Source organism: Mobula birostris, chromosome 2 (genome assembly GCF_030028105.1).
Source record: "Mobula birostris isolate sMobBir1 chromosome 2, sMobBir1.hap1, whole genome shotgun sequence".
Lineage (NCBI taxonomy): Eukaryota > Metazoa > Chordata > Chondrichthyes > Myliobatiformes > Myliobatidae > Mobula > Mobula birostris.
In genome coordinates, this window is record NC_092371.1 from 167,918,018 (window position 1) to 167,942,430 (window position 24,413).

General features: G+C 39.5%; 1 protein-coding gene across 4 annotated transcripts in view; it reads right to left on the minus strand.

The window, feature by feature from the left end:
- The window catches only part of lyst (lysosomal trafficking regulator), a 291,632-nt gene that overhangs the window by 31,106 nt on the left and 236,113 nt on the right, over nucleotides 1-24,413 (minus strand). For all 4 annotated transcript variants that reach the window (XM_072251045.1, XM_072251047.1, XM_072251049.1 and 1 more), the window contains 8 exons: nucleotides 21,242-21,387; nucleotides 21,010-21,106; nucleotides 20,641-20,702; nucleotides 20,487-20,542; nucleotides 19,274-19,426; nucleotides 17,317-17,561; nucleotides 16,996-17,062; nucleotides 4,805-4,961 (listed from right to left, as the gene is read on the minus strand). In XM_072251045.1, the coding sequence (XP_072107146.1) occupies nucleotides 4,805-4,961; nucleotides 16,996-17,062; nucleotides 17,317-17,561; nucleotides 19,274-19,426; nucleotides 20,487-20,542; nucleotides 20,641-20,702; nucleotides 21,010-21,106; nucleotides 21,242-21,387 (983 nt within the window). The remainder of the gene's footprint in view (nucleotides 1-4,804; nucleotides 4,962-16,995; nucleotides 17,063-17,316; nucleotides 17,562-19,273; nucleotides 19,427-20,486; nucleotides 20,543-20,640; nucleotides 20,703-21,009; nucleotides 21,107-21,241; nucleotides 21,388-24,413) is intronic.

The window sequence follows — 24,413 nt, forward strand, 5'->3', positions numbered from 1 at the left end:
GAAGGGCTTTATCAAAATTGATTTTTTTTTAATAAATGGATGGAATGGGACATATTTGGAGACCAGCTTTCACGCATAGGTCAGTGAAAAACAATAGCATTTAACACACTTTTTGATTGGTGTTAATGTCTGTAATATACACAAGCTATTTAAAATGGGAATAAACAAACACACCTGTGATCCTCCATCTGGCAATCTGGCAACAACATCACTGGATGAATGATTTACAAGTTCTTCCTTTCTGTACTTCAGCTTGTCAGAACAGTTTGCTTTGTAGATTTACTAGGAGTCTGACTAACTTCTGAAATTACCATGGTAACTGCTATCCCCCATAAAAATTAAAAGTCTAATCCTCCCACACTGAACCACGTGGATAATTTCACTCACAACTCTGAATTGATACCTCAACCAACAAACTCACTTTCAATGACTTTACAACTCATGTTCTCAGTATTATTTATTTTTTATTTGCACATTTTGTCTTCTTTTGCACAATGGTTGTTTGTCAGTCTGCGTTTATGTAGTTTTTCAAAAATTCTATTGCATTTCTTTTTTTTACTGTGAATGCCTGCAATAAAATGAATTTCAGGTTACCTTCTACTTTTTATGAGGCTTCTATTTCTTTAATTCTTAAAAAGGATAAAGATCCTACTGATTGTGCCTCATATAGAGCTACTTCATTATTGAATGTCGATGCTAAGATTCTGTCAAAGATAATGGCCAATCAGTTGGAGAACATTTTGGGTAAAATTATTTTTAAAGATCAAACAGGCTTTTACAGAGAAGATTTGCCAGAATGTTACCTGGGTTTCATCTCCTAAGTTACAGAGAAAGGTTGAACAAGTTGGGTCTTTATTCTTTGGAGCATAGAAGGTTGAGGGGGGACTTGACAGAAGTATTTAAAATTATGAGGGGGATAGATAGAGTTGACGTGGATAGGCTTTTTCCATTGAGAGTGGGGGAGATTCAAACAAGAGGACATAAATTGAGAGTTAAAGGGCAAAAGTTTAGGGGTAACATGAGGGGGAACTTCTTTACTCAGAGAGTGGTAGCTGTGTGGATCGAGCTTCCAGCAGAAGTGGTTGAGGCAGGTTCGTTGTTGTCATTTAAAGTTAAATTGGATAGCTATATGGACAGGAAGGGAATGGAAGGTTATGGGCTGAGTGCAGGTTGGTGGGACTAGGTGAGAGTAAGAGTTCGGCACGGACTGGAAGGGCCGAGATGGCCTGTTTCCGTGCTGTAATTGTTATATGGTTATATTGTTATATGGTTTATAAAGGGTCGTTATTCTTTTTCAAATGTTCGGAGATTATTTAACATTATATATTCGTCCTCTTTTAAACCTCCACAATGCGTCATCTCTTTGGATGCTGAAAAAGCGTTCGATCGAGTCGAATGGAAATATTTAATGTTTCAGAGAAATTTGGCTTTGGTGTTAATTTTAATAATTGGATTAGAATGATATATAAAACCCCGTTTGTTACAATTATTACTAATAACTGTAGATCCCCTTTTTTACAGCTTTCATGGGGGACAAGACAAGGTTGTCCATTAAGTCCTTTGTTATTTAATTTAATACTAGAACCCCTTGTTATTGCTCTTTGTGAAGCTAAAGATATTTATGGGGTTTTTGTGAATGAGACCATTCATAAGATTTCTCTTTACGCTGATGACTTACTGGTTTATATATCCAATCCTGAGGAATCTATTCCTGCCTTGCTAAAATTATTTAAAGAATTTGGAGATTTTTCAGGATATAAAATAAATTTTAGTAAAAGTGAACTGTTTCCTTTAAATGAATCTATTTCTGTATATAATACTCCTTTCAAAGTCACGGATTCTTTTAAATATTTAGGTGTTATAATCACTAAAAAATATGTAAGGGGTTTCTTCTTTTATGTTACTGCATATGTTAATTAAAATGGCTTCTTTGTTATGTTAAATGCTGATAAAGTCTCTAGCTAGCACTTTGCATGGGTTATAATATAGATAACAGAATAAATGAACCAATGGGTGTCCATGTTATTCTTTCTTGGGGTGATATGCTGTCTCATATGGCTGGGAACCAGGGGGTTTTGGTGGGGAGTCAGAGGAGAGACCGTGAGGACGACAGATGTGTGGGGAAAGCTCAGGTTAATCACTTTGGGTGGTGTTGAGCTGCGAGTTGAAGGGGTCTGAGTGGTCCCGAAGAGGTCCCTGAGCTCCAACGTGTGCGCGAAGAAATTGAACTTTGGTAATCCTTTTCCATTCCTATTTGGTATTGAACTTCTAGTAATCTCATAGACTTAGTAATATCTATAAAGTGTAATTGGTAAAACGTACATTGTGTGCTGGCTGATGATTAATGTTTGAAGCTGAATCAGGTGGCATTTGTACACCACTGACATAACCGGAGACAAGGTGGATGGTGGACAGGGTTTCCCTAGATAAATAGGAGCCAATATAGCTGAGCGTTACACATATAAGGATCTTTATAAAGCTAATTTTGTTCCCTTGGTAGATTCTATGAAGTATTTATTTAGTAGATGGAACCCATTTACATTTTCACTTGTTGGTCGCATCCATATAGTCAAAATGATGATTTTACCAAAATTTTTATATTTATTTCAGAATATCCCTATTTTTTTGACTAAGAAGTTTTTTTGATCGGCTTGATTCTATTATTTTATCTTTTACTTGGAATAATAAAAGACCAAGAATTAGTAAATGTCACTTACAGAAGTTGAAAAAGGATGGAGGTCTCGCTTGGCCTAATTTAAGAATGTATTACTGGGCCATTAATGTGCAATATATGTCCTTTTGGTTACACTGGGTTGATAAGAACGATCAGCCAATTTAGGTAGATTTGGAATTGAAAGCTGTGGAACAGTTTTATTTAACCTCGTTATTGGGAGCTGCTTTACCTATACAATTAGCTGAAGTTACTAATTTAAATTTATACCTTGTGATTAAGCATTCTCTACAAACTTGGCTCCAGTTCCACAATTATTTTAATCTTAAAAAATTTAAACTTTGGAGTTTAATCTATCGAAATTACTTTTTTAAGCCTTGAGTAATCCAATTTTTTTACTTTGGAAAAATAAGGGTATTAATTATTTTCTGGATTTATTTAAAGAAGATAGATTGATGTCTTTCAAACAATTAGTTGATAAATATTCTCTTTCATACTCACACTTTTTACAATACCTTCAAGTTAGACATTTCTTACAAAAATATTTAAGTGATTTTCCTTACATATCGGATGCCGACCTATTAGATACTATTACAAGTATGAACCCTTTGATGAAGGGTTCCATTGGAAGAATTTATAATTTACTATTACAATGGGATAAGCATCCTTTATTTAAGATTAAACAAGATTAAGAAAAGGAACTTAATTTGACTTTTATGATGGAGGACTGGACGCGGATTCTGAAGTTGGTTAACTCTTCTTCGATCTGTGCTAGTCATTCACTGATACATTTAAAATTGTACATCGTTACTATTTGACGAAGGAGAGATTGTCTAAAATGTTTCCTGATGTTGATAGTTATTGTGATAGATGTAAAACTGAGCCAGCTACACTGACACACATGTTTTCGTCCTGTTCTATACTGGAACAATTCTGGAAGCCAGTTTTTTTCTACAATTTCTAAAGCACTTAAAATTAATTTACAACCTAACAAATTAACTGTGCTTTTTGGAATAACTCCTCAAAGTATCCGTAGTATCTCTTTGTCTGACTAACATGTTATTGCATTTGTTACATTGATCGCTAGGAGGGCCATTTTGTTGAAGTGGGAGGATACATCAGCTCCCATTTTGTCACAATGGTTCTCTCAAGTGATGCTATGTGTTAGCTTGGAGAAAATTAGAAGCTGAACTTTTGAACCTATGTTTGATTTTGAGAAAAGATGGGGTTCATTTGCTCGTTACTATCATTTGAGTTAATTGACAGATTTCCTCCACGATCTAATTGTAAATTTTTGGGTTTGTTTGCTGGCGGTTTGATGTTTATCTTTAGAAGCTTTTTGCATGATGCATGGCTCCGGGGTTGAACACCTAATGGGGTTTTTTTCCTCTCACTTTTCCTTGCTTTGTAGGGTATTTTTTCCTTTTTTTTGGTCACCAAAATTTTTTCAATCTGTGAAACAATGTTTTCTTTTTCTTGAGACATTGTAAGTGTTGCCTACTTCGATGCACTCTTGTTAACTTTGGATGATAATAATAAAAAGATTTGAAAAGAAAATGAATCTCAGGTTAGTATATAGTGACATATATGCACTTTGATAACAAATTTACAATTTACTTTGACTTTTATAAGAATTTTCACATAATGTTTCCAAACTTACGTGGTTTTGATAAACCCAGCAAACGCAGTGGTTGGGGGGGGGGGGAGGGGTTGATGAGGACCTGTGGTGATAGACTCAATGATTCTGCAGACATATTCTGATGAAACCTATTGATAATATCCTACAAAATATTTTGCCTGAATTTCTTTCTAAAGTCAAAGTAAATTTATCAGAGTAATTATATGTTACCATATACTACGTTGAAATTCATTTTCTTGCAAGCATTCATAGGAAAGTAGAGATATACAATAATAATTTATGAAAAACTATACAGATGCAAAGACTAACAATCAATATGCAAAAGACAAATTGTGCAAATAAAAACAGAAAACATGAATTGTAGAGTCCTAGAAAATAGGTAGTAGAATCAGTTCAGAGTTGTGATGAGTGAGGTTATCAATGCTGATTCAGGAGCTTGATGTCACAGATTAATTTTGTATGTTGGCACAAAAGATTAATTCAACAGATCTTACCCTGGTAAGCCAGAAACATCTTGGTGAATGGTGGCATCCTGACTAAGAAGTGCAGGACTGTTCCACTGTTTGAATAATGAGACCCATAGTGATACGGCTGGACAGGTGGCATTGGATCATCTTCTTGAGCCCCTTTGCAATATTCCTCCTCCAGGTACTAACAAGAAATAACAATCACATTTGCTTAACTGCTGCATCTTAATATATCACGACTAAGACAAATGGCAAATATACAATGACAAACCTAGTACAGAAACCCAGAAACTAAAGCGTTATAAAGCACTGCAGCATAAAACAGGTCCTTTGGCCCATCTAGTCCATTTCGAAATGTTATTCTGCTGCTCCTGGAACATAACCCTCTATACCCTTCTCATTCATGTACTTATCCAAACTGCTTTTAAATGTTGCAATCGCATCTGTATCCACAAGTTCATTCCAGCCTCACACCTCTCTCTGAGTGACGAAATTCCCACTTATGTAAATACATAAATAGTGCAAAAGAGGAATAGTGAGACAGTGTTCATGGGCTCCTGGACCACACTTGCACTACCCTCTTAGAAGAAATTTCCTCTCAGGTTCCTCTTAAATGTTTCACCTTTCAACCTTAATCTGTGACCTCTAGTTCTAGTCACACCAACCTTAGTGGAAAAAGCCTGCTTATATTTAGCCAATGTACACCCCTCATAATTTTGTATTACTCTTATCAAATGTCAGAATCAGAATATGTGAAATTTGTTAACTTAGCAGCAGCAGTTCAATGCAATACATTATATAGAACAGAAAAAAAAATAAATTACAGTATATGTATATGGAATAAATTTTAAAATGTACAAAAACAGAAATAATATATATTAAAAGAGTGAGGTAGTGTTCACGGGTTCAATGTCCATTTAGGAATCAGATGGCAGAAGGGAAGAAGAAGTTGTTCTTAATTCACTGAGTGTGTGCCTTCAGGCTTCTGTACCTTTTACCTGATGGTAACAGTGAGAAAAGGACATGCCCTGGTTGCTGAGGGTCCTTAATAATAGACGCAGCCTTTCTGAGAGAACACTTCTTGAAGATGTCCTGGGTACTTTGTAGGCTAATATTCAAGATGGAGCCGACTAAATTTCTGATTCTCTGGAGCTTCTTTCAGTCCTACGCAGTAGCCACCCCCCCCCCCCCACTCACAAATACCTGTCAGAATGCTCTCCACGGTACATCTATAGAAGTTTTTGAGATTTTTGTTGACATACCAAATCTCTTCAAACTCCAAATGAAGTATAGTCGCTGTAATCGCTGTCTTGCCTTCTTTATAGCTGCATCAATATGTTGGGACCAGGTTAGATCCTCAGAGATCTTGACATCCAGGAACTTGAAACTGCTCACTCTCTCCACTTCTGATCCCTCTATGAGGATTGGTACCTGTTCTTTCGTCTTACCCTTCCTGAAGTCCACAATCAGCTCTTTCGCCTTACTGACATTGAGTGCAAGGTTGTTGCTACGACACCACTCCACTAGTTGGTATATCTCAATCTTTTACACCCGCTCGTCTCCATCTGAGATTCTACCAGCAATGGTTGTATCATCAGCAAATTTATAGATGGTATTTGAGCTATGCCTAGCCACAGAGTCATGTGTGTATGGAGAGTAGAGCAGTGGGCTAAGCACACACCCTTGAAGTACACCAGTGTTGAGCTTCAGTGAGGAGGATATGTTATCACCAATCCGCAGAGATTAGCGATCTTCTGGTTAGGAACTCGAGGACCTAATTACAGAGGGAGGTACAGAGGCCCAGGTTCTGTAATTTATTAATCAGGATTGTGGGAATGATGGTGTTAAATGCTGAGCTATAGTCTATGAACAGCATCCTGACAGAGGTGCTTGTATTGTCCAGGTGGTCCAAGGCTGTGTGAAGAGCCACTGACCTAGTGGCAATAAGCAAATTGCAAAGGGGGGATCCAGGTCCTTGCTGAGGCAGGAATTCAGTCTAGTCATGACCAACCTCTCAAAGCACTTCATCACTGTAGATGTGAGTGCTACTGGGTGACAGTCATTAAGGCAGCTCACATTATTCTTCTCAGGCACTGGTTATAATTGTTGCCTTTCTGAAGCAGTGAGAGGTTGAAAATGTCCTGGAATACACCCGCCAGTTGGTTGGCACAAGTTTTCAGAGCCTCATCTTTTCAGAGTCATTCACTGATTCAATTTAAAATTGTACATCGTTACTATTTGACAAAGGAGAGATTGTCTAAAATATTTCCTAATGTTGATAGTTATTGCAATAGATGTAAAAATGAGACAGCTACATTGACACATATGTTTTGGTCTCGTTCTATATTGGAACAGTTCCGGAAGTCAGTTGTTTCTATAATTTCTAAAGCACTAAAAATTAATTTACAACCTAACAAATTAACTGTACTTTTTGGAATAATTCCTCAAAATATGCGCGGTATCTCTTTGTCTGACCAACACATTATTGCATTAGTTACATTGATCGCAAGGAGGACCATTCTGTTGATGCATCGGCTCCCACTTTGTCTCCGTGGTTCTCTCAAGTGATGCTCTGTCTTAGTTTGGAGAAAATTAGAAGTCGAAACTTTGAACCTATGTTTGATTTCAAGAAAAGATGGGGTTCATTTGCTTGCTATTATCATTTGAGTTATTTGATAGATTTCCTTCACGATCTAATGGTAAATTTTTGTATTTTTTTTTGCTGGCAGTTTGATGTTTTATCTTTTTTTGAAAGAAGCTTTTTGTGTAATGCATGGCTCCAGGGTTGAACACCCAATGGGGTTTTTTCCCTCACTTTTTTTCCTTTATTAGGGTTTTTTTTTCTTTGTTTTTTTCTTTTTGTCACAAAAAAGTTTTCAATCTTTTAATATGAATGTCTTTTTTTCCCTCTTCTCTTTGAGGCATTGTAAGTGATGTTCACTTCGATGTACTCTTGTTAATTTTGGATTGATAATAAAAAGATTTGAAAATGAAAAAAAATTCCTTTGTTGTAGTCCTTTGCCAGCTTTCTTTGATAATGCAAGATTCAGCAGGTATCCCCCCCATTTGGAGGTGCTTAACTTCTAGTCCCAGATCAGTAACTTACATATTGAATGTAATGTCAGAATGCATTCTGGGCAGATTACTTACAAGCAAAATAAACAGCTGCACATTTGTTCCTTGCCTTTCTGTCTCTCGTGTGTGTTATTCAGGGTCACCCAGCTTCCCTATACCACAATCATAACAACTGGCGACAAAGTGACAAGTCCTCATGCAATATTTATTGCTTTGCTCGCTTTGGCAAAAAAAAATCCATGTGCAATGCTGGCAGAGTTATACTGTGTAATATGCATGAGCGAAAAGAAGATGCCATGAGGAAACGGCCGCAGGAAGTGTGGTGAGTGAAGAATCCAAGGAGAGAGAACAAAAATGGGACGGTTGAATAAAAGAATAAGAAAGGGAGCAAGAAACATGGATGAAACTAGTTAACTTTTCTGGAATATGACTGTTTGAAAATGGTGACAATATTTGGATTCTGACATGACGAAACATCAGAGCAATGCAGTTCATATGCTCAAAGATTTGAATATTTTGCACAGGCAAATCAAATTTCAGATATTTGTGTTCCAACTTTTCTGACTTTGATGGGTGCAAAAACATTTAGTTTATTACATGGTACAGTGCAGCCTGCCAAACCTGGTGATAAGCCCTATAAGTTCATAGTTAAAGTCTTAAAAGACCACTATTCACCTAAACCTTTGATTATTGCTTAGAGGCTTAGATTTCATAAGCAGAATCAAGAGAAAGGGGAGTCTATTTCACAATTTATGTCTGTGCTAAAGCAACTGTCTGAACACTGATTTTGGGCAGTCGCTGAATGTCACATTATGTGATACTCATATGTAGTCTGCTTAGTGAGGCAATTCAGAAATGTTTGCTTATAGAAGACAGACTAATATTACAGAAGGCAACTGAGATTAGTACACTGATAGATATGGCAGCTAAAGTAGTACAGCTATTAAGTGCATCTTTGTGTTACATATTGAATGTAATGTGAGAATGCATTCTGGGTAGATGACTTACAAGCAAAATAAACAGTTGCACAGTTGTTCCTCACCTCTCTGTCTCTCGTGTGTGTTATTCAGGGTCACTCAGCTTCCCTATACCACAAACATAACATAACTGGCGACGAAGTGACCAGTTCACTGACTCTAAGAATAAGGCACCTATTGGCAATCAACCACTGTGGGAAAACTAGTGGAAAAACCTGATTAACCCTAACTTAATCTTGGGAAAATCTGCAATGACCAATTAACCTACCCGGTAAAAGTCTTTAGACTGTGGGAGGAAACCAGAGCACCCGAGGAAAACCCACGCATCTAGAGGGCTTACTCAGGAGAGGATATACAGACTCCTTACAGACAGCGGCGGAATTGAATTCCGAACTCTGGAATGCCCCTAAGCTGTAATACCATCGCGCTAACTGCTATGCTACTGTGGTGCCCTAAGAATTTAGAATGCCAAAGTTGTGGCAAAAAGGGACATCTTGAACATGCCTGTAAAGTAAAAAGACACTCAACCAAAAACACTATAATAAAGAAAAATGACTTTTGGAAAAACAAAAAGAAACATGTATGAAGTATACTGAGGACAGACTGAGTGACTCTCACTTTGTGGTTGAAGAAGCTTTGTGTGTTTTATCAGTTTCAGGACACAAAGACGTCTACTGGGTGAACCTGCGGCTGGATGGGGCCACAGTGAGGATGCAGGTGGACATGGGTGCTACAGTATCACTGGTGTCAGAGACAGTTTACAAGGAGAAATTGCAGCATCTCACCCCAGAAAGGGCAAGGTTGACTTTAAAGACTTACACAGGCGAGGTTGTTCTAGTTCAAAGTTCTAAGTAAATTTATTATCAAAGTACTTATACATCACCATATACAACCCTAATATTCCTTTTCATGTGAGCATACTCAATAAATGCATAACAATAATATTCATAATAGAAATGAAAGACTGCACCAACTAGGCATTCAACCAGTCTGCAAAAGCCAATAAACTGTTCAAATACAAAAGGAACAAAAGAAATAATCATTTTAAAAAATGAAAGAAATATCGAAAACACGAGATGGAGAGTCGTTGAAAGTGAGTACATAGGTTGTGGAAACATTTCAATGATGGGGCAAATGAAGTTATCCCCTTTGGTTCAAGAGCTTGATGGTTGAGGAGTAATAACTGTTCCTGAACCTGGTGGTGTGAGTCCTGAGGCTCCTGTACCTTCTTCCTGATAGCAGATGCGAGAAGGGAGCAGAATCTGGGTGGTGGGAGTCTCTGATAATGGTTGCTGTGTTCCTGTGATAACATTCTGAAATGATGTGATCAATGCTGGGGAAGGCTTTACTCACGATGGATTGGGCAGTGCCCACTCACTTTTGTAGGATTTACCATTCAAGGGCATTAGTGTTTCCTTACCAGATGTGATGCAGCCAGTCAATGTACTCTCCACCATACCTCCATATAAGTTTGTCAAAGATTTAGATGTATTACTGAATCTCACCGACTCCCAAGGAAGCAGAGACACTGCCGTGATTTCTTTGTAATTGCACTTATGTGGTGACCCTGACCCCAGGACGGGTCATCTGAAATGATTACACTGACCCACCCCACCTCCGATTCTCTGACGAGGACCAGCTCATGAACCTCCTCCTGAAGTCAATCATTGGATCCTTGGTCTTGCTGACATTGAGTAAGAGGTTGTTGCTATGGCACCGATCAGCTAGATTTTCAATTCCCCCCTTTGTGCGGATTCGTCACTTTTGATTTGGACTACGACAGTGGTGTCATCAGCAACTTGAAAATGGCATTGCAGCTGTGCTTAACCACACAGTCAAGTATAAAGCAAGTAGAGCGGGGTGGGGGGTGGGGAGCTAAGCACACAGCCTTGTGGTGCACGGGTGCTGATAGAGATTGTGGAGGAGATGGTGCTGCCAATCCAAAATGACTGTGGTCAGCAAGTGATCCAATTGCATAAGGAGGTAGTGAGGCCAAGGTCTTGAAGCATATTGATTACTTTTAAGGGATGATAGTATCGATAAAGAGCATCCTGATGTATGCACCTTTGCTGTCCAGATGTTTAAGGCTGAGTGAAGTGCCAATGAAATGGCATATGCTGTGGATCTGTTGTGCCGGTAGGCAATTTGGAGTGGATTTAAGTCACTTCTCAGATATGCTTCATCACCAACTTTTCAAAAAACTTCATCACTGTGGATGTAAGTGCTACTGGATGACAGCCATTGAGGCAGGTTACCACGTTCTTCTCAGGCATCGGTGTAAGTGAAGCTTGCTTGACTTGCTTGAGGTGGGTACCTCAGACTGGTAAAGCGAAAGATTAAAGATCTCAGTGAACACTCCAGCCAGTCAATACTTAACCAGGTACCCCATCATGCTTTTTCATGGGTTCACCCTCCTGAAGGATTAACAGCGAAAGGAACTTCAACTATACATTGCTAAAGGTAATTATCCAACATTTCTGGACCACTTGTGGTTGGAACAGCTCAAACTCAATTGGCATGAAGTGCACTTAATTGGTGGAAGCACTGGTCTACAAGAGGCATTGAAAAAACATGCAGAAGTATTCAATGGAGAACTGGGCAGTATGAAAGATATTACTGTTAAACTGGCTGTTAAGTCTGACACAACACCTAAATGCCTGAAGGGAAGACCTGTTCCATACGCCCTCAAACCAAAGGTAGAGGCTGAATTGGAAAGACTGATCCAGAGTAAGATATTCAAATCAGTGTGTAAGTAAATGGGCAATTCCTGTGGTTCCTATCCTAAAAAGGATGGGTCTTTAAGGCTTTGTGGAGACTTCAAGGTAATCATTAACCCAACAATGCTCTCTTCCTCTCATTGATAACTTTTTGGAAGGATTGGCCAGAATACAGACATTTAGCAAGATTGACTTGAATCTGCAAGTACATTTGATGCATGTGGGGCCTGAGTCACAGGAACTGTTGACCATAGTGACTCAGAAAGGAATGTTCAGGTACCAAAAGCTTCCAGTTGACATTACCTTGGCTCCCACACTTTCTCAGCAAGCAACGAACCAGATCCGAGCAAGTTGACAAGGGTGCAAAGTTATTTGGTTGACTTACTCATTACTGGGAAAAATGAGTGTGAGCACCTACCAAACTTGGATGTTACACTACAAAGACTCAAGAAATATGGGCGAAGGGTCCAGAAGGATAAGTGTGCATTCTTTCAACTTTCCACTGAATATTTGGGCCATGTGATCGATAACTCATGGCTTCACAAGGCACCAAAGGTGAAGGTAATTGTGCAGGCTCCATCACCACAGAACGCAAGTCACTTAAGATCTTTCTTAGGACTACTAACATACTACACACAGTTTGTTTCTAACCTAGCTAGCATGCTGAAACCACTTCATGAGCCTTTAAATAAATTAACACTGGCAGTGGATGGCGCATTGGCTATGAAAAGGCTTTTAAAAAGGCCAAAACAGCTTTGTCACAATCTGAAGCACTCACAAATTTCAACCCATCATTGCACATAAAGTTGGCCTGTGACAGATAACCCTATGGTGTGAAGACAGTTATCTGACACATCATGCAGTCAGATGAAGAGCATCCAATCACCGCCACAACAAGGACATTGAAGCAGAAAGCCACTATGCCCAGATTGAGTGGGAAGCACTTACAATTGCCTTTGGAGTTAAGAAATCCCACCTATTCTTCTTTGGTCAATGATTTACGCTACTGCTAGATCATCAGCATTGAAGTCAACTTTTGGTCCACATGCAGGCATTCCTTCCCTGGCTGCTAGTCAAATGCAACGCTGCACACCCATTTGAATACTGATGGACTATCCAGGCTTCCCTTAGCTGATACAGCTCCAGAGCCATTGCCGAAATATAGCTTTAACTTCAAGGAAGTATATACTGCTCTGATAACTGCGGCACAAGTCAGTAAGCACACACCTATTCTATCTAAAGTGGTAGACATGGTAACTCACGAATGGAAAGGAGAGCCAAACAAGGGAAAGGCTTGATGGAAGGAGCTCACAATCCAAGCAGGATGTTTACTATGGGGCTACCATGTTGTCATTTCTCCAGCGTTACGAAAGCAAGTGCTTGTTGAGCTAAATGCAGGACACTGGCATAGTGCACATGAAAGAAATTACATGCAGCCACTTCAGGTAGCTAGGACTGGATGCAACCAATGAAGAGAAGCCCAAAGCATGCCCATATTGTCAGTATGTGAGAAATGTTTCTCAACTTGCTCCTTTGCATCCAAGAGAATGGCCTGAAGAACCATGGCAGAAGATTCACACAGATTTTGCAGAACTTTTAGAAGGCCACGTGTTCTTGGTTGTAGCACACAGCAAATGGTCTGCAATTGTCATCATGAAAAGCACTACATATGAAGAATGCACTGTGGAACTATTTCCAGCTTTAGGCATTTTGGGCTTCCTCAACAGTTTCTAAGTGACAATTGCCCACAACTCCTGTCCAAAGAGTTCAAGACATTTATGGAAGCAAACAGTATTGAGCACATCAAGTCAGCACCATATCAACCAGCCACTGATGGCTTTGCTGAACAATTCAGGCAAACCATGAAACAAGCTCTTGGTGGGAAGTGGATCCCTTAACCAGCGTTTTAGCACTTATTTGCCGATATACCACAACACACTTCACGCCTCCACCAAAATGGTTACAGCCACTGCACTGATAAACAGACAGCTTTGCAGCAGGCTTGACCTGCTTAAACCCACAAACACAAAACAGATTGTACCAAGTGAACAGAAAACCCAAGCGGAGAGATATTCCAAAGCAAAGTACAGAAGTTTCACAGCAAGAGAGAGAGAGTACTTGCCCGGAACTACATCTTTGGAACAAAGTGGATAGTGCAACAGTAGTGGCACAAACTGGGTCTGTGTTGTACATAGTGGAAACTAGTAACCACAACATCTGGAGAAGGCACGTTGATCAGCTGTTGCCCAATCTGAAGCTAATGAAACCCAAAACAAGCTTACCAATCCAGATCCAGCTTCAGCTTGTAGAAATGGGACAGGATTCTGTGATAATGACGACAGAAGCTCCATTAAACATAGAAAACCTACAGCACAATACAGGCCCTTCGGCCCACAAAGTTGTGCCGAACATGTCCCTACCTTAGAAATTACTGTTATCCATAGCCCTCTATTTTTCTAAACTCCATGTACCTATCCAAAAGTCTCTTAAAAGACCCTATTGTATCCGCCTCCACCACCGTTGCCGGCAGCCCATTCCACGCACCCACTACTCTCTGTGTAAAAAATTTACCCATCTCCTCTGTACCTACTCCCAAGCACCTTAAACCCGTGCCCTCTTGTGGCAGCCATTATCTGCCATATTCCATGTGAATGTAATCAGGTTACTGAAATATATGATTTCATATTCTCCAGGCAAACTGTGAATGGCGACTTTTTTTTTACCAATTTATACTAAACCCATCATTCAGCACTATGCGGAGATACATCCCAGGATGCGCAGGGACACACCATCAGTGATATAACCTGGGGTCATCAGATGTTTCAGGTCTTTTGACATCAGACATCCTCCCCCAGATGACCCAGACAGGGTTGATCAGTGTCTGGTTTGTGTCCCAGCAGCACTGGTCCACGGCTCACACCTCTTGATCCATAGCCATCTGGAGGCTCACTCAGCAGCCTCTGTGATGGTCCCAATGGCTCTTTTCTTTGCAGCCCCCATAATGCCAATGAGAGAATAGGTACTGCACAGGGAGCAACCAGCAAAACCTCTACACTCCACCCCTATAGGCTCACATCGTTCCCTCCACCCCTGTCTCTGGCACTGCTCCTGGTATTAGGCCCTCTTACGCTCAAACGCCTCCTCAATCCAGTCTTCAAAAGGCATTGTCAATTCTACCCTAACCACCAGTTTCAAGGTTTCCCTCAGCATGACCATGGTGATGCTGCGATGAAGTCAGGCAACTTAAACTGCTTGCCAAAATCGACTTTCAGTTGCTAGTCAGACACCGTGGCAAGTAAGCCTGCAAATGCTCTGGGCCATATCCATCTCTCTTTAGAAGACAGCTTGCTTCCAATATGCGGCAATTTCAACAGACTTTACGTGAAGCAACACAGACAAAACTGGAGGAATTCAGCAGGCCAGAGAGCATCCACGGAAAAGAGCAGCCGACACTTCTGGTCGACACCTTTCAGCATGTCTTCCAGAAGTGGTTAGGTCAAATGACACAGTTAGTGCTCCCCCATCACCCATGCTTTCTGAGGTGCCCCCTCTGACAATGCAGTACTCAAACCAAGATCTATACATACACCAGCAAGAGAAAAAACGTGCTTGGCCTCATCTCCAGGTTGTCAATATCTTCACAGAAATAGGCAGCTTCCAGACAGATGGGATTTCTGGTTTAGTGGCTAACCCTTAGCACATGGAGCAGGGTTACATTTGGGAATAGAAGCAGTCTGTTCTCTTTCCCCAGTTTTGTTCCTGATTGAATTTGATGATTACTCCATTGAATGTTAGTATCTCAGCAGCTGGTCTGTATACAGAAAGGGGGAGAAGCCTTTAAAATAAGGGTGGAGGGATATGTTATGTATTCATGTATATTTTGACCCACACGGGTTGCTGTCAACTTTCCCTGTGTGTTACGTACTGAACAGAATGTGAGAAGGCATTCTGGGTAGATGACTTAAAAGCACAAAAAACAGCTGCCCATTTGTTCCTCACCTCTCTGTCTCTCGTGTGTGTTATTCCTGGCCACCCGGCTTCCCAGTACCACAAACATAACACAGTGTACCAAAATTCAGTGCACCATGACTCTTTTATGTAAAATTGGTTTACAATGTTGACAGAGTGGTTAAGAAGATATATGGTGTGTTAATTTTCGTAAGTTGGAGAACTGTTTCAAGAGACGGGGTAATAGCTCTATAAAACTCTAGTTAGACCACACTTTGAATAGTGTGTTCCGTTCTGGTCATTTCATTGCAGCAAGGATATGAAAGCTTTAGAGATGATGCAGAGGAGACTTATTAGGATGCTGCCTGGATTAAGGAACATGCCTTATGAGGATAGATTGAATGAGCTAGGACTTTTCTCTTTGAAACAAAGAAGGTTGAGAGACATAAAAGATGATAAAAGGCATAGACGAAGTGGATAGCCAGGAACATTTTCTTCGGGAGCAAATGCCTATAATGAGAGGGCATAATTTTACTGTGATTAGAGGAAAGGATAGGGAGAATGTCAGAGGTAACTCTTTTTTAACATGAAACGTGCTGCCAAGGGTAGTGGGAGAGGGAGATACATAAGGGACAATTAAGATACTCTTAGATAGGCTCATGAATGGAAGAAAAATGGGGGATTATGTGGAAGGGAAGGGTTAGATTGATTTTAGAGTAGGTTAAAAAGTCAGCACAATAGCATGGGCCAAAGGGCCTGTACTGTGCTGCACTGTTCTATGCGTTCTGTTTAATTAATTTAAGATTTCACATTACCTTCTATTTCAGTAGCCATCAGTATATCTGGCATCAAGATGATCTTGAAAACTATGGTGAATTATGCAACTTCTCAATCTTACAGTCTTGATTCACGTTCAACCTACTGTCTCATATTTGCATTAATTCAGGAGACCACCATTTCACCCACTGGATCCATGCTGGTTCTCCATGAAGCAATCCCTTCAGCCCCATTCCCAGTCTACTTCGTGACCCATCCACTTCCTATGATTCTTTTTGCCAATAACCTAAAATCAGGGGTAATTTACAGCAGCTATTTGATCTACCAGCAAAGCTTTGAACTGAAACACCTGGGTGGAGAACTACATGATAATTCCCACAGCTATCACCCACCTTCAGGAATAAGCCTGGGTTCCAATTGACTGTAACCCAAGATCTTGTGTCAGAGACAATTATGGAAGGTGATCTCAGCTTAAAATGGGGAAAAATATCCTATAGTTGAAAGATACAGTTTTCATGCTACAGTCCAGAAAAAGGAACTGGGTTGTGGTCTTAACAGCTTCATCTGATCGACAGGTACAAATTGAAAATTAAATGAGGAAACCAGTTTTGAGCACTAATTATGCCCCTTTCCATAAGCCTACAAATTCATATACAGTAAATATATACCCAAAATATTAATTTTAACAAAAATGAGCACATATAATTTTACATTATTCTCCAACCTTATAGTTGTCAACATAGCGATCTTCTTTCTCTTTGGACTGTACAGCAATAGGTTTCAGGAGGTTTCTGAAAATGATTACACATATTCCATTCATCAGAATAGAGCTCCAACAGGTAGGTATTACATTAGATAATTCTCTACATTTTGATAAATTCTTCAATCCCATGATAGTAGGTAAGTTTAAATTGGATATAATGTTTCAAAGAATTAGTGTGTTAATGACAAATCCACAATTGGCTAGGAAGACATTTCAGCTGATACTCTCATTAAAGAAATGGAAAACAACTTTTTTTTCAAACTACTTAGATATAAAATTTACCTGTAAATGGAAGGTTCATTCAAGTCAACTGTTTCACTGGTATAGTCACTCAGCACAAAGGGAAAGACGGGATATTGCATGAGATCATTGAAGGAGCGACCTGCATGTTTGTTTAAATGGGTCAAATACTCAAAGTTGGTTATCTGTCCTGAGCACCATAACTGAGTCAGAGCTGTAATATTTCCATATTCTAATAAATTTGGCAGATTGGAAGACAGAATATTGTGATGAACATCATCTCGAACCTAAATGGAAAATATAAGCAGATTTAACTTCATAGATATCTTTAAGTTCAAAGTAAATTTATTATCAAAGTGCACATATGTCACCATATACTACCTGAAGATTCATTTTCTTGCAGGCATTCACAGTAGAAGGAATACAATAGAATTAATGAAAATTACACACCAAGACTGACAATTTAACTGTGCAACTAAAAAATAATAAAAGTGGAGAATTTGAGGTGTTGAGTCTTTAATAACAATTTACAATGACAGTTACTGATATTTGGTGGTGAATTAACAATACAATACTTCCAGTTCATAAACATCCTTCCAAAATTCAAATGAACACCAAACATTTTCAGCAATCATTTGGAAGAGGAGGTTTGATAAAGCTCACAAAAAATTCTGCAGCTGAAAATTTGGCAGAGAAGAATATTGACTTCCTTGTATGAAAACTGGTGGATATAGATCTGTGGAAAAAGCATGGAAACTAATGGGACTGTTCTGTTAATACCTGGCCACCTCCTGCGCTATAAATGTCTATGACACATATTGAGAGTAGGTGCCACCGTGTTACAAGCTGGAAGAACAGCAATGAGAAAATATAGACAGCTAGCTAGAAATTTTTAAACTAAAGTTTTTGATGAGCATGATGTTAAGGATCTATGCAGGGTTCTAAAATTACTCAAAATATCTCAGGATGGAAGTGAATTTCAATCCCTTAGTTGTTGAGCTCAACCACATGGATGAGGTAGAAAGCCACTTCCAGCACAAGATGATGGTATGAAATTACTTTTCAGTGGAAGTGTTTTACTGTCTTTCACCAGATTGGAGACAATTGTACACAGCTGTTTTTTTCATTTTTGTTTTTTATGAACTTGCAACCCTATAAAATAAATTTTCCTTAAATGCCACTAAATTGGTGACAATTCAGTCTTCTGACCTGCAGGGTCATGCAAGGGAAACACCAGTGTCATAGTTTTTAAGTTATTTAGGCATTTATGCACATTTCATTTCATATCCGTACTTTTAATTTTTTATAAGATTAGAGTCTTTGATCTTCCTAATTGTTGAATGAGGATTTTTTTGTTGCATGTCACGCCAACACACCAGAGCAGATTTCAAAAACATGTAAATGTATATGGAAAACATTTATCCTTCCTTGAGGTAAAAGAGTTGAATAATATTTTTCTGGATAGTTGGCTGATTCTGATCAGCTGATTCTACCTTTTATAAAAAGAGTAAAGATGGTGCTAGGCTTGATCCCTGAGTTAGCTGGTATTAGTCTTGTCACAGTAAATTGGCCTTAGCACTTTCGATCAGAGAGGGTAAAACCAAGATTTTTATCCCTGATTTCCATTAAGCATCTCCTGTCCATATACCATAACACATAGGAGCAGAATTTGGCCATTCGGCCCATTCAGTCTGCTCCACCATTCAATCATGGCATATTTATTACCCTCTCAGCCTGCTCCCCATTGGAGTTCTGCTGTCAGGAGAACCTAAAGGTGAAGCTTACAGTAATCACAGTTCAACAGGCACACATAAATATTGAATGAAGGGGGATACCGAGAGGTTCCTTGCCTCATTGAATGACAAGCATTCATGGAGTTGGGGGTCACACAGAAAAACAAGCAGGAGTGGAATTATGAGAACGTTCTACCATTGTCTCCCATTGAATACGTTCTTTCCAAAACCAAAAAAAAGGGAGTAAAAATACATCCCAGCTGTACCTTTGTATTGTCAAATGCCAGAAGAAGAGTTCTGCCATTGGTTAGGAATATTTCCAGGGCATTATCACACAGCTGCCACCAGCGCTTATGAATCTCTTTAATTTCTTCATATTTCCAGGAGAATGAGGCTGGCTCCATTTCCATAGCAGAACTCTGCACAGCAACAGTTAAAGAGGTAGAAGTCAAGAAAACAAGTTGCAATTACGTATCTCAGAATACTATAAAATGTTTCACATTTAACGAATGATATAAACATAAATAAAAGTTAGCCAAAACTCCTCCGCCTTGCTTAGAATGAGTTCAAGGGATATCTTATGTCTTCCTGATTTGTCACGAGGCTTTTGTTCATTGGAGAGACAGCACTGCCAACAGTACAGTACTCTTCCAGCATTGCTATGACTAACAATTCATACGATAGGAAAATGTGGTATCATTAGTTTTAGTTTATAGAGATGAAAAAAATATATCTGGTCCTAACTACTTACACAGGGAATTTTCTAATTTGTAAAGAATATGTGAGATCAGAAAGATTGTGCACTTAAGACAAATAAAACCACTGGATCTGCAATGCCAGTACATTATTACTGAGCCAAGCTGACACGTGAAGACAACTTCTCACAGGTTTTGTTAAAACCCTGTTCAAAGATTCACTTGGCTGCACTTTCAACACTTTCACTGCAGCGATAATGAATCCAGGATTCATGTCCACGTTCAGCTTGTTTTTTTTTAGGGCAGCATAGTAGCGTAACACTATTATAGCACCAGTGTTTACCGATTGGGGTTCCATTCCTGCTCTTGCCTGTAAGGAGTTTGTACATTCTCCCCATGACTGCATGAAGTTTCTCCAGGTGCTCTGGTTTCCTTCCACATTCCAAAGATGGTCGGATTAGAGTAAGTTGTGGGCATGCTATGATGGTGCTGGAAACATGACGACACTTGCCTAGCACCAACCTCGCTGATTTGATTTGATGCAAATGATGGATTTCACTATACGCTTTGATGTACGTGACAAATAACACTACTCTTAATCTTTTAAAAAAATTATCACATTTGAAATACAGCAATTTACTATAGAAAATACTTTACATTAACTGACTTGAAGCTGATATATACATGCCCCTTTTAACAATTACTGAACTTCACACACAAATTCCGAAGTCCCAAATTAAAACAAGTCTAATGAAACATTTTTGAAAAACCATGTGTTACTTACAGGATGCTCAAAGGCATCAGCAGCATTGTCCTCAACAAAATACATTCCTGATTCCCCTGGAAAACAACAGATTTTCAGAGTATCTGAACTCAAATATATTCCATAGGTCATTGCTCAGGCAAAAATTTGTGAAGAATTCACATATGGTACTAACCTAGAAGGAGTTCACCAACTGTTTCTCGAGATGGGGCAACATTGATACATTTCCGTATGAATCTAATTCAAAAACAATATTAATTGCAGTTTGGACATTATAATATCTGTAATATAATCACTCACTCTTCACCAGAAAATTATTCTAGGCTGAATCGACAAAAATTGCAAGTGCAATGGGAAAGAGCAAGGGTTGGAATTAATGTTTCAAACAACTGGCATGGCTGTTATGGATTGAATATTATCTTGTTATCTTATGATTTATCTACTGCTACTCCTTGTAGGGAAGCAATTACTTTGCACCATGTGCTGACCACAAGAACACATTTAAATAATCATTTAAGAAAGATCGGCTAGGTGATGAAACTACCTGATGGGTTCACTAGTTGCTTTATCCTTTACAGTTGATGAAAAAGAAGAACGCGATTTATCCTCAAACAAAAATGACAAAGGTGGCTTTAGTGGTTCTGCAAAAAAAAAAATGAGGATAATCCAATCAGTGTGAACGCAGGACATTACATAACAGTACAGGCCTTTCAGCCCATGATTTTGTGCCAACCTTTTATAACAGAAAACAATCAAAGCTTATTCCATCTTCTTACCCTCAGGTTTATGTCGATTCCTGAGCAGGTATTTATTGGGAATGGTCAAATAACATCTTTGTAAGCGTCGCCTTTCTCTGTTGGGACCTTCTGTTGGGTCCAGTTGCCATGAAGTTGGATACGACACAGGATCATACCATATAGCCCTAAAAATAAAATTTTTGAAAATGTAATTCACAATTATTTATTGTTTTGACTTCAATTCCTATCAAGCACATCTTTAGGTTGTTTCTTATTCATAAGCACAAGAGATTCTGCAGATACTGGAAATCCAGAGCAACACACACAAAATGCTGAAGGAACTCATCAGGCTAGGCAGTGACTATAAAAATAAATAAATAGTCAACATTTTGGGTCGAAACCCTTCATCAAGACTGGAAAGACTTCCACCAAGATGCGCACAGACGCAGTGGCCACTCTGGGTCCAAACAAAAGTGTATTTGTTTGTCTTGCAAGTCTTTCTTATGATCTCAAATCACTGCTATATACCAAGGACATCAAGTACTGTCGGACTATCCCATTAATAGTTGCTTGATAGTGATGGAGCTGGACATTGCATGTTGTTGTTGCGCAATCCAACAAACACATTGCATATCCAGTCAATACTTCCTTGTGTCTTCGGATCCTCCACTTGCAGACCCCAATCAGTTTGGATTGGCAACAACATCTCCTCCACAATTACCATCAGCACAGGCGCACCACAAAGCTGGGTGTTTAGCCTCCTGCTCTACTTGCTTTACACTTATGACTGTGTGTATAAGCACTGCCCTAATGCCACATTCAAGTTTGCTGATAACATCACGGTCTTAAGCCAAATCAAAGGTGATGACAAATCAGCATTTAGGAAGGAGACTGAAAATCTGGCTGAGTGGTGCCATAAAAACAACTTCTTACTCAATATCAGCAAGACCAAGGAGCTGATTATTGATTTCAGGATGAGGAAACCAGAAGTTCACGAGCAAATCCTCAGCAGGGGATTGTTGTTGCATGAATGAAATCACCGGAGAGAGCTACTGGTAAATACAAAGCAGCTTCTTTATTCGACAAAACAAGGTACAGCAGGCATCATACGGAGACGCTTTCAGTGGAAAGGTCTGCTGGCCCAATGTAGGGCTCGATATTTATTTGCCAAACACAAAGGATAATTCCATATTTACAAAGTATAGACATTGCTTTTTTTTGAAACTACAAACAAACTTCACACCTTCTGATTCGCATCATTCTCACAGGCGCCAGCAGCATCTGCACTGGGTTTTTAGGAATCCATTGTTCCAAACTGAATCCACAATACATTACTAAGGAACAGAAGACTGGTAGCCAAAGCCATTTGTTAAATGTAAATGACCTAAACCCAAAAATCACTCTAACAGGGATCATAGGTGGAGAGGGTCAGCAACTTTAAATTCCTTTGTGTTATCATTTCAGAGGACCTGTTCTGGACCCAGCTCATAAGTGCAATTACGAAGAAAGCATGGCGCCACCTCTACCTCCTTAGAAGTTTGTGAAGATTTGGCATGACATCTAAAACTAACAAACTTCTATAGACGTGTGGTGGAGAGTATATTAACTGTTTACATCTCAGCCTGGTACAGAAACACCAATGTCCTTGAACAGAAAATCGTACAAAATGTAGTGGATATGACCCAGTCCATCACAGGTAAAGCCTCCCAACCATTGAACACATCTACATGTACATTGTCTTAGGAAAGCTGCAACCATTTTCAGGGACCCCCGCCACCCGTCAGGTTCTTTTCTTGCTACTGCCATCAGGAAGAAGGTACAAGAGTCTCAGGACTCACATCACCAGGTTCAGGAGCAGTTATTACCCTTCAAACATCAGGCTCTTGAGCCAAATGGGATAACTTCACTCAATCTCACTTGCCCCATCCCTGAAATGTTCCCACAACCTAGGGACTCATTTTCAGGGACCCTTCATCTCATGTTTTCAATATTCATTATTTCTTTTGTACTTGCACAGATTTTCTTTTGCACATTGGTTGCTTATCCATCCTGTTGGGTGTGGGGTCTTTCATTGATTCCATTATGGTTCTTGGATCTACAGAGAATACCCACAAAAAAACTAATCTCAGAGTTGTATACGGTGACATAAACGTACTCTGATAATAAATTTATTTTGAACTTTCATTATCTTTTATGTTTTATTGGGATCACAAGACCCTGATAGACATTGGTATTACAGAATACTCCAAGTCCAGTTCACTAGTTCATTGTCAAGACCAATGGCTACGTTGCCTTGGTTGTGGCAAGGACTCGGCCTCAACCATGAGATTAGCTGTTTCAGCCACCCAGGGGAGAGCACAGGGGCATCTGCTGGGTGCAATGGAATTGTGCTTGGTTGAGGGCTAGGCCCTCCTGTCAGTGCTCCCCTCTGGTGTTCGTTGAGTGGAAGAGCAAGCTGGAATAAGACAATCTATAGTTATGCCACTCAGGAACTTGGACTATATTACTTGTTCTTCTTTGTGACTAAGTTTTTTTTCTGAACTCATTACCATATATATGCTTCTTGTGTTATGTCCTATTGCACGGTGTTGCATGTTTTGGTAATATATTTTTCACCTTGGCCCCAGAGGAATGCAGTCTCATTTGGCGATATTCATGTTGAATGATAATTAGCCTTGAACTTAAAACAAACGGGGGAAGATGCTAGAATAAATAGGTGGGGGGGGGAGGGGAAGGAGGACAAGCTAGAAGGTGAAGGCAGTGGAATTTGTAGAGAATGATGTGTTGGATATGGAGGCTCATGAGAGGAGGCAGTGAGAAGATGGGGTGAGCATGGACGTCCAGGAAATGAAGATGTGGGTGAGAGAGCATTAATGCTGGAGAAAGGGAAACCCCTTCCTCCTTTGAAGAAAGAGGACATCTCAGGATGTCCTGGAAAGAAGCCTCACCCTGAGAACAGATGTGGAAGAAACAAAGCAACTGAGAAAAGGGAATAGTATGTTTTAACAGGAGACATATTGGGAAGAGGTTATAGTTAAGATAGCCATGGGAATGGCTAAGTTTATAATATATGTTGGTAGACAGAGATCAAGGGAAGAGAGGTATCGGAAATGGACCAACTAAATTTAAGGGCAGGGTGGAAACTGGAGACAAAGTTGATGAAATTGACAAGCTCAGCATAGGTGCTAAAAACAGCACCAATGCAGTTGTC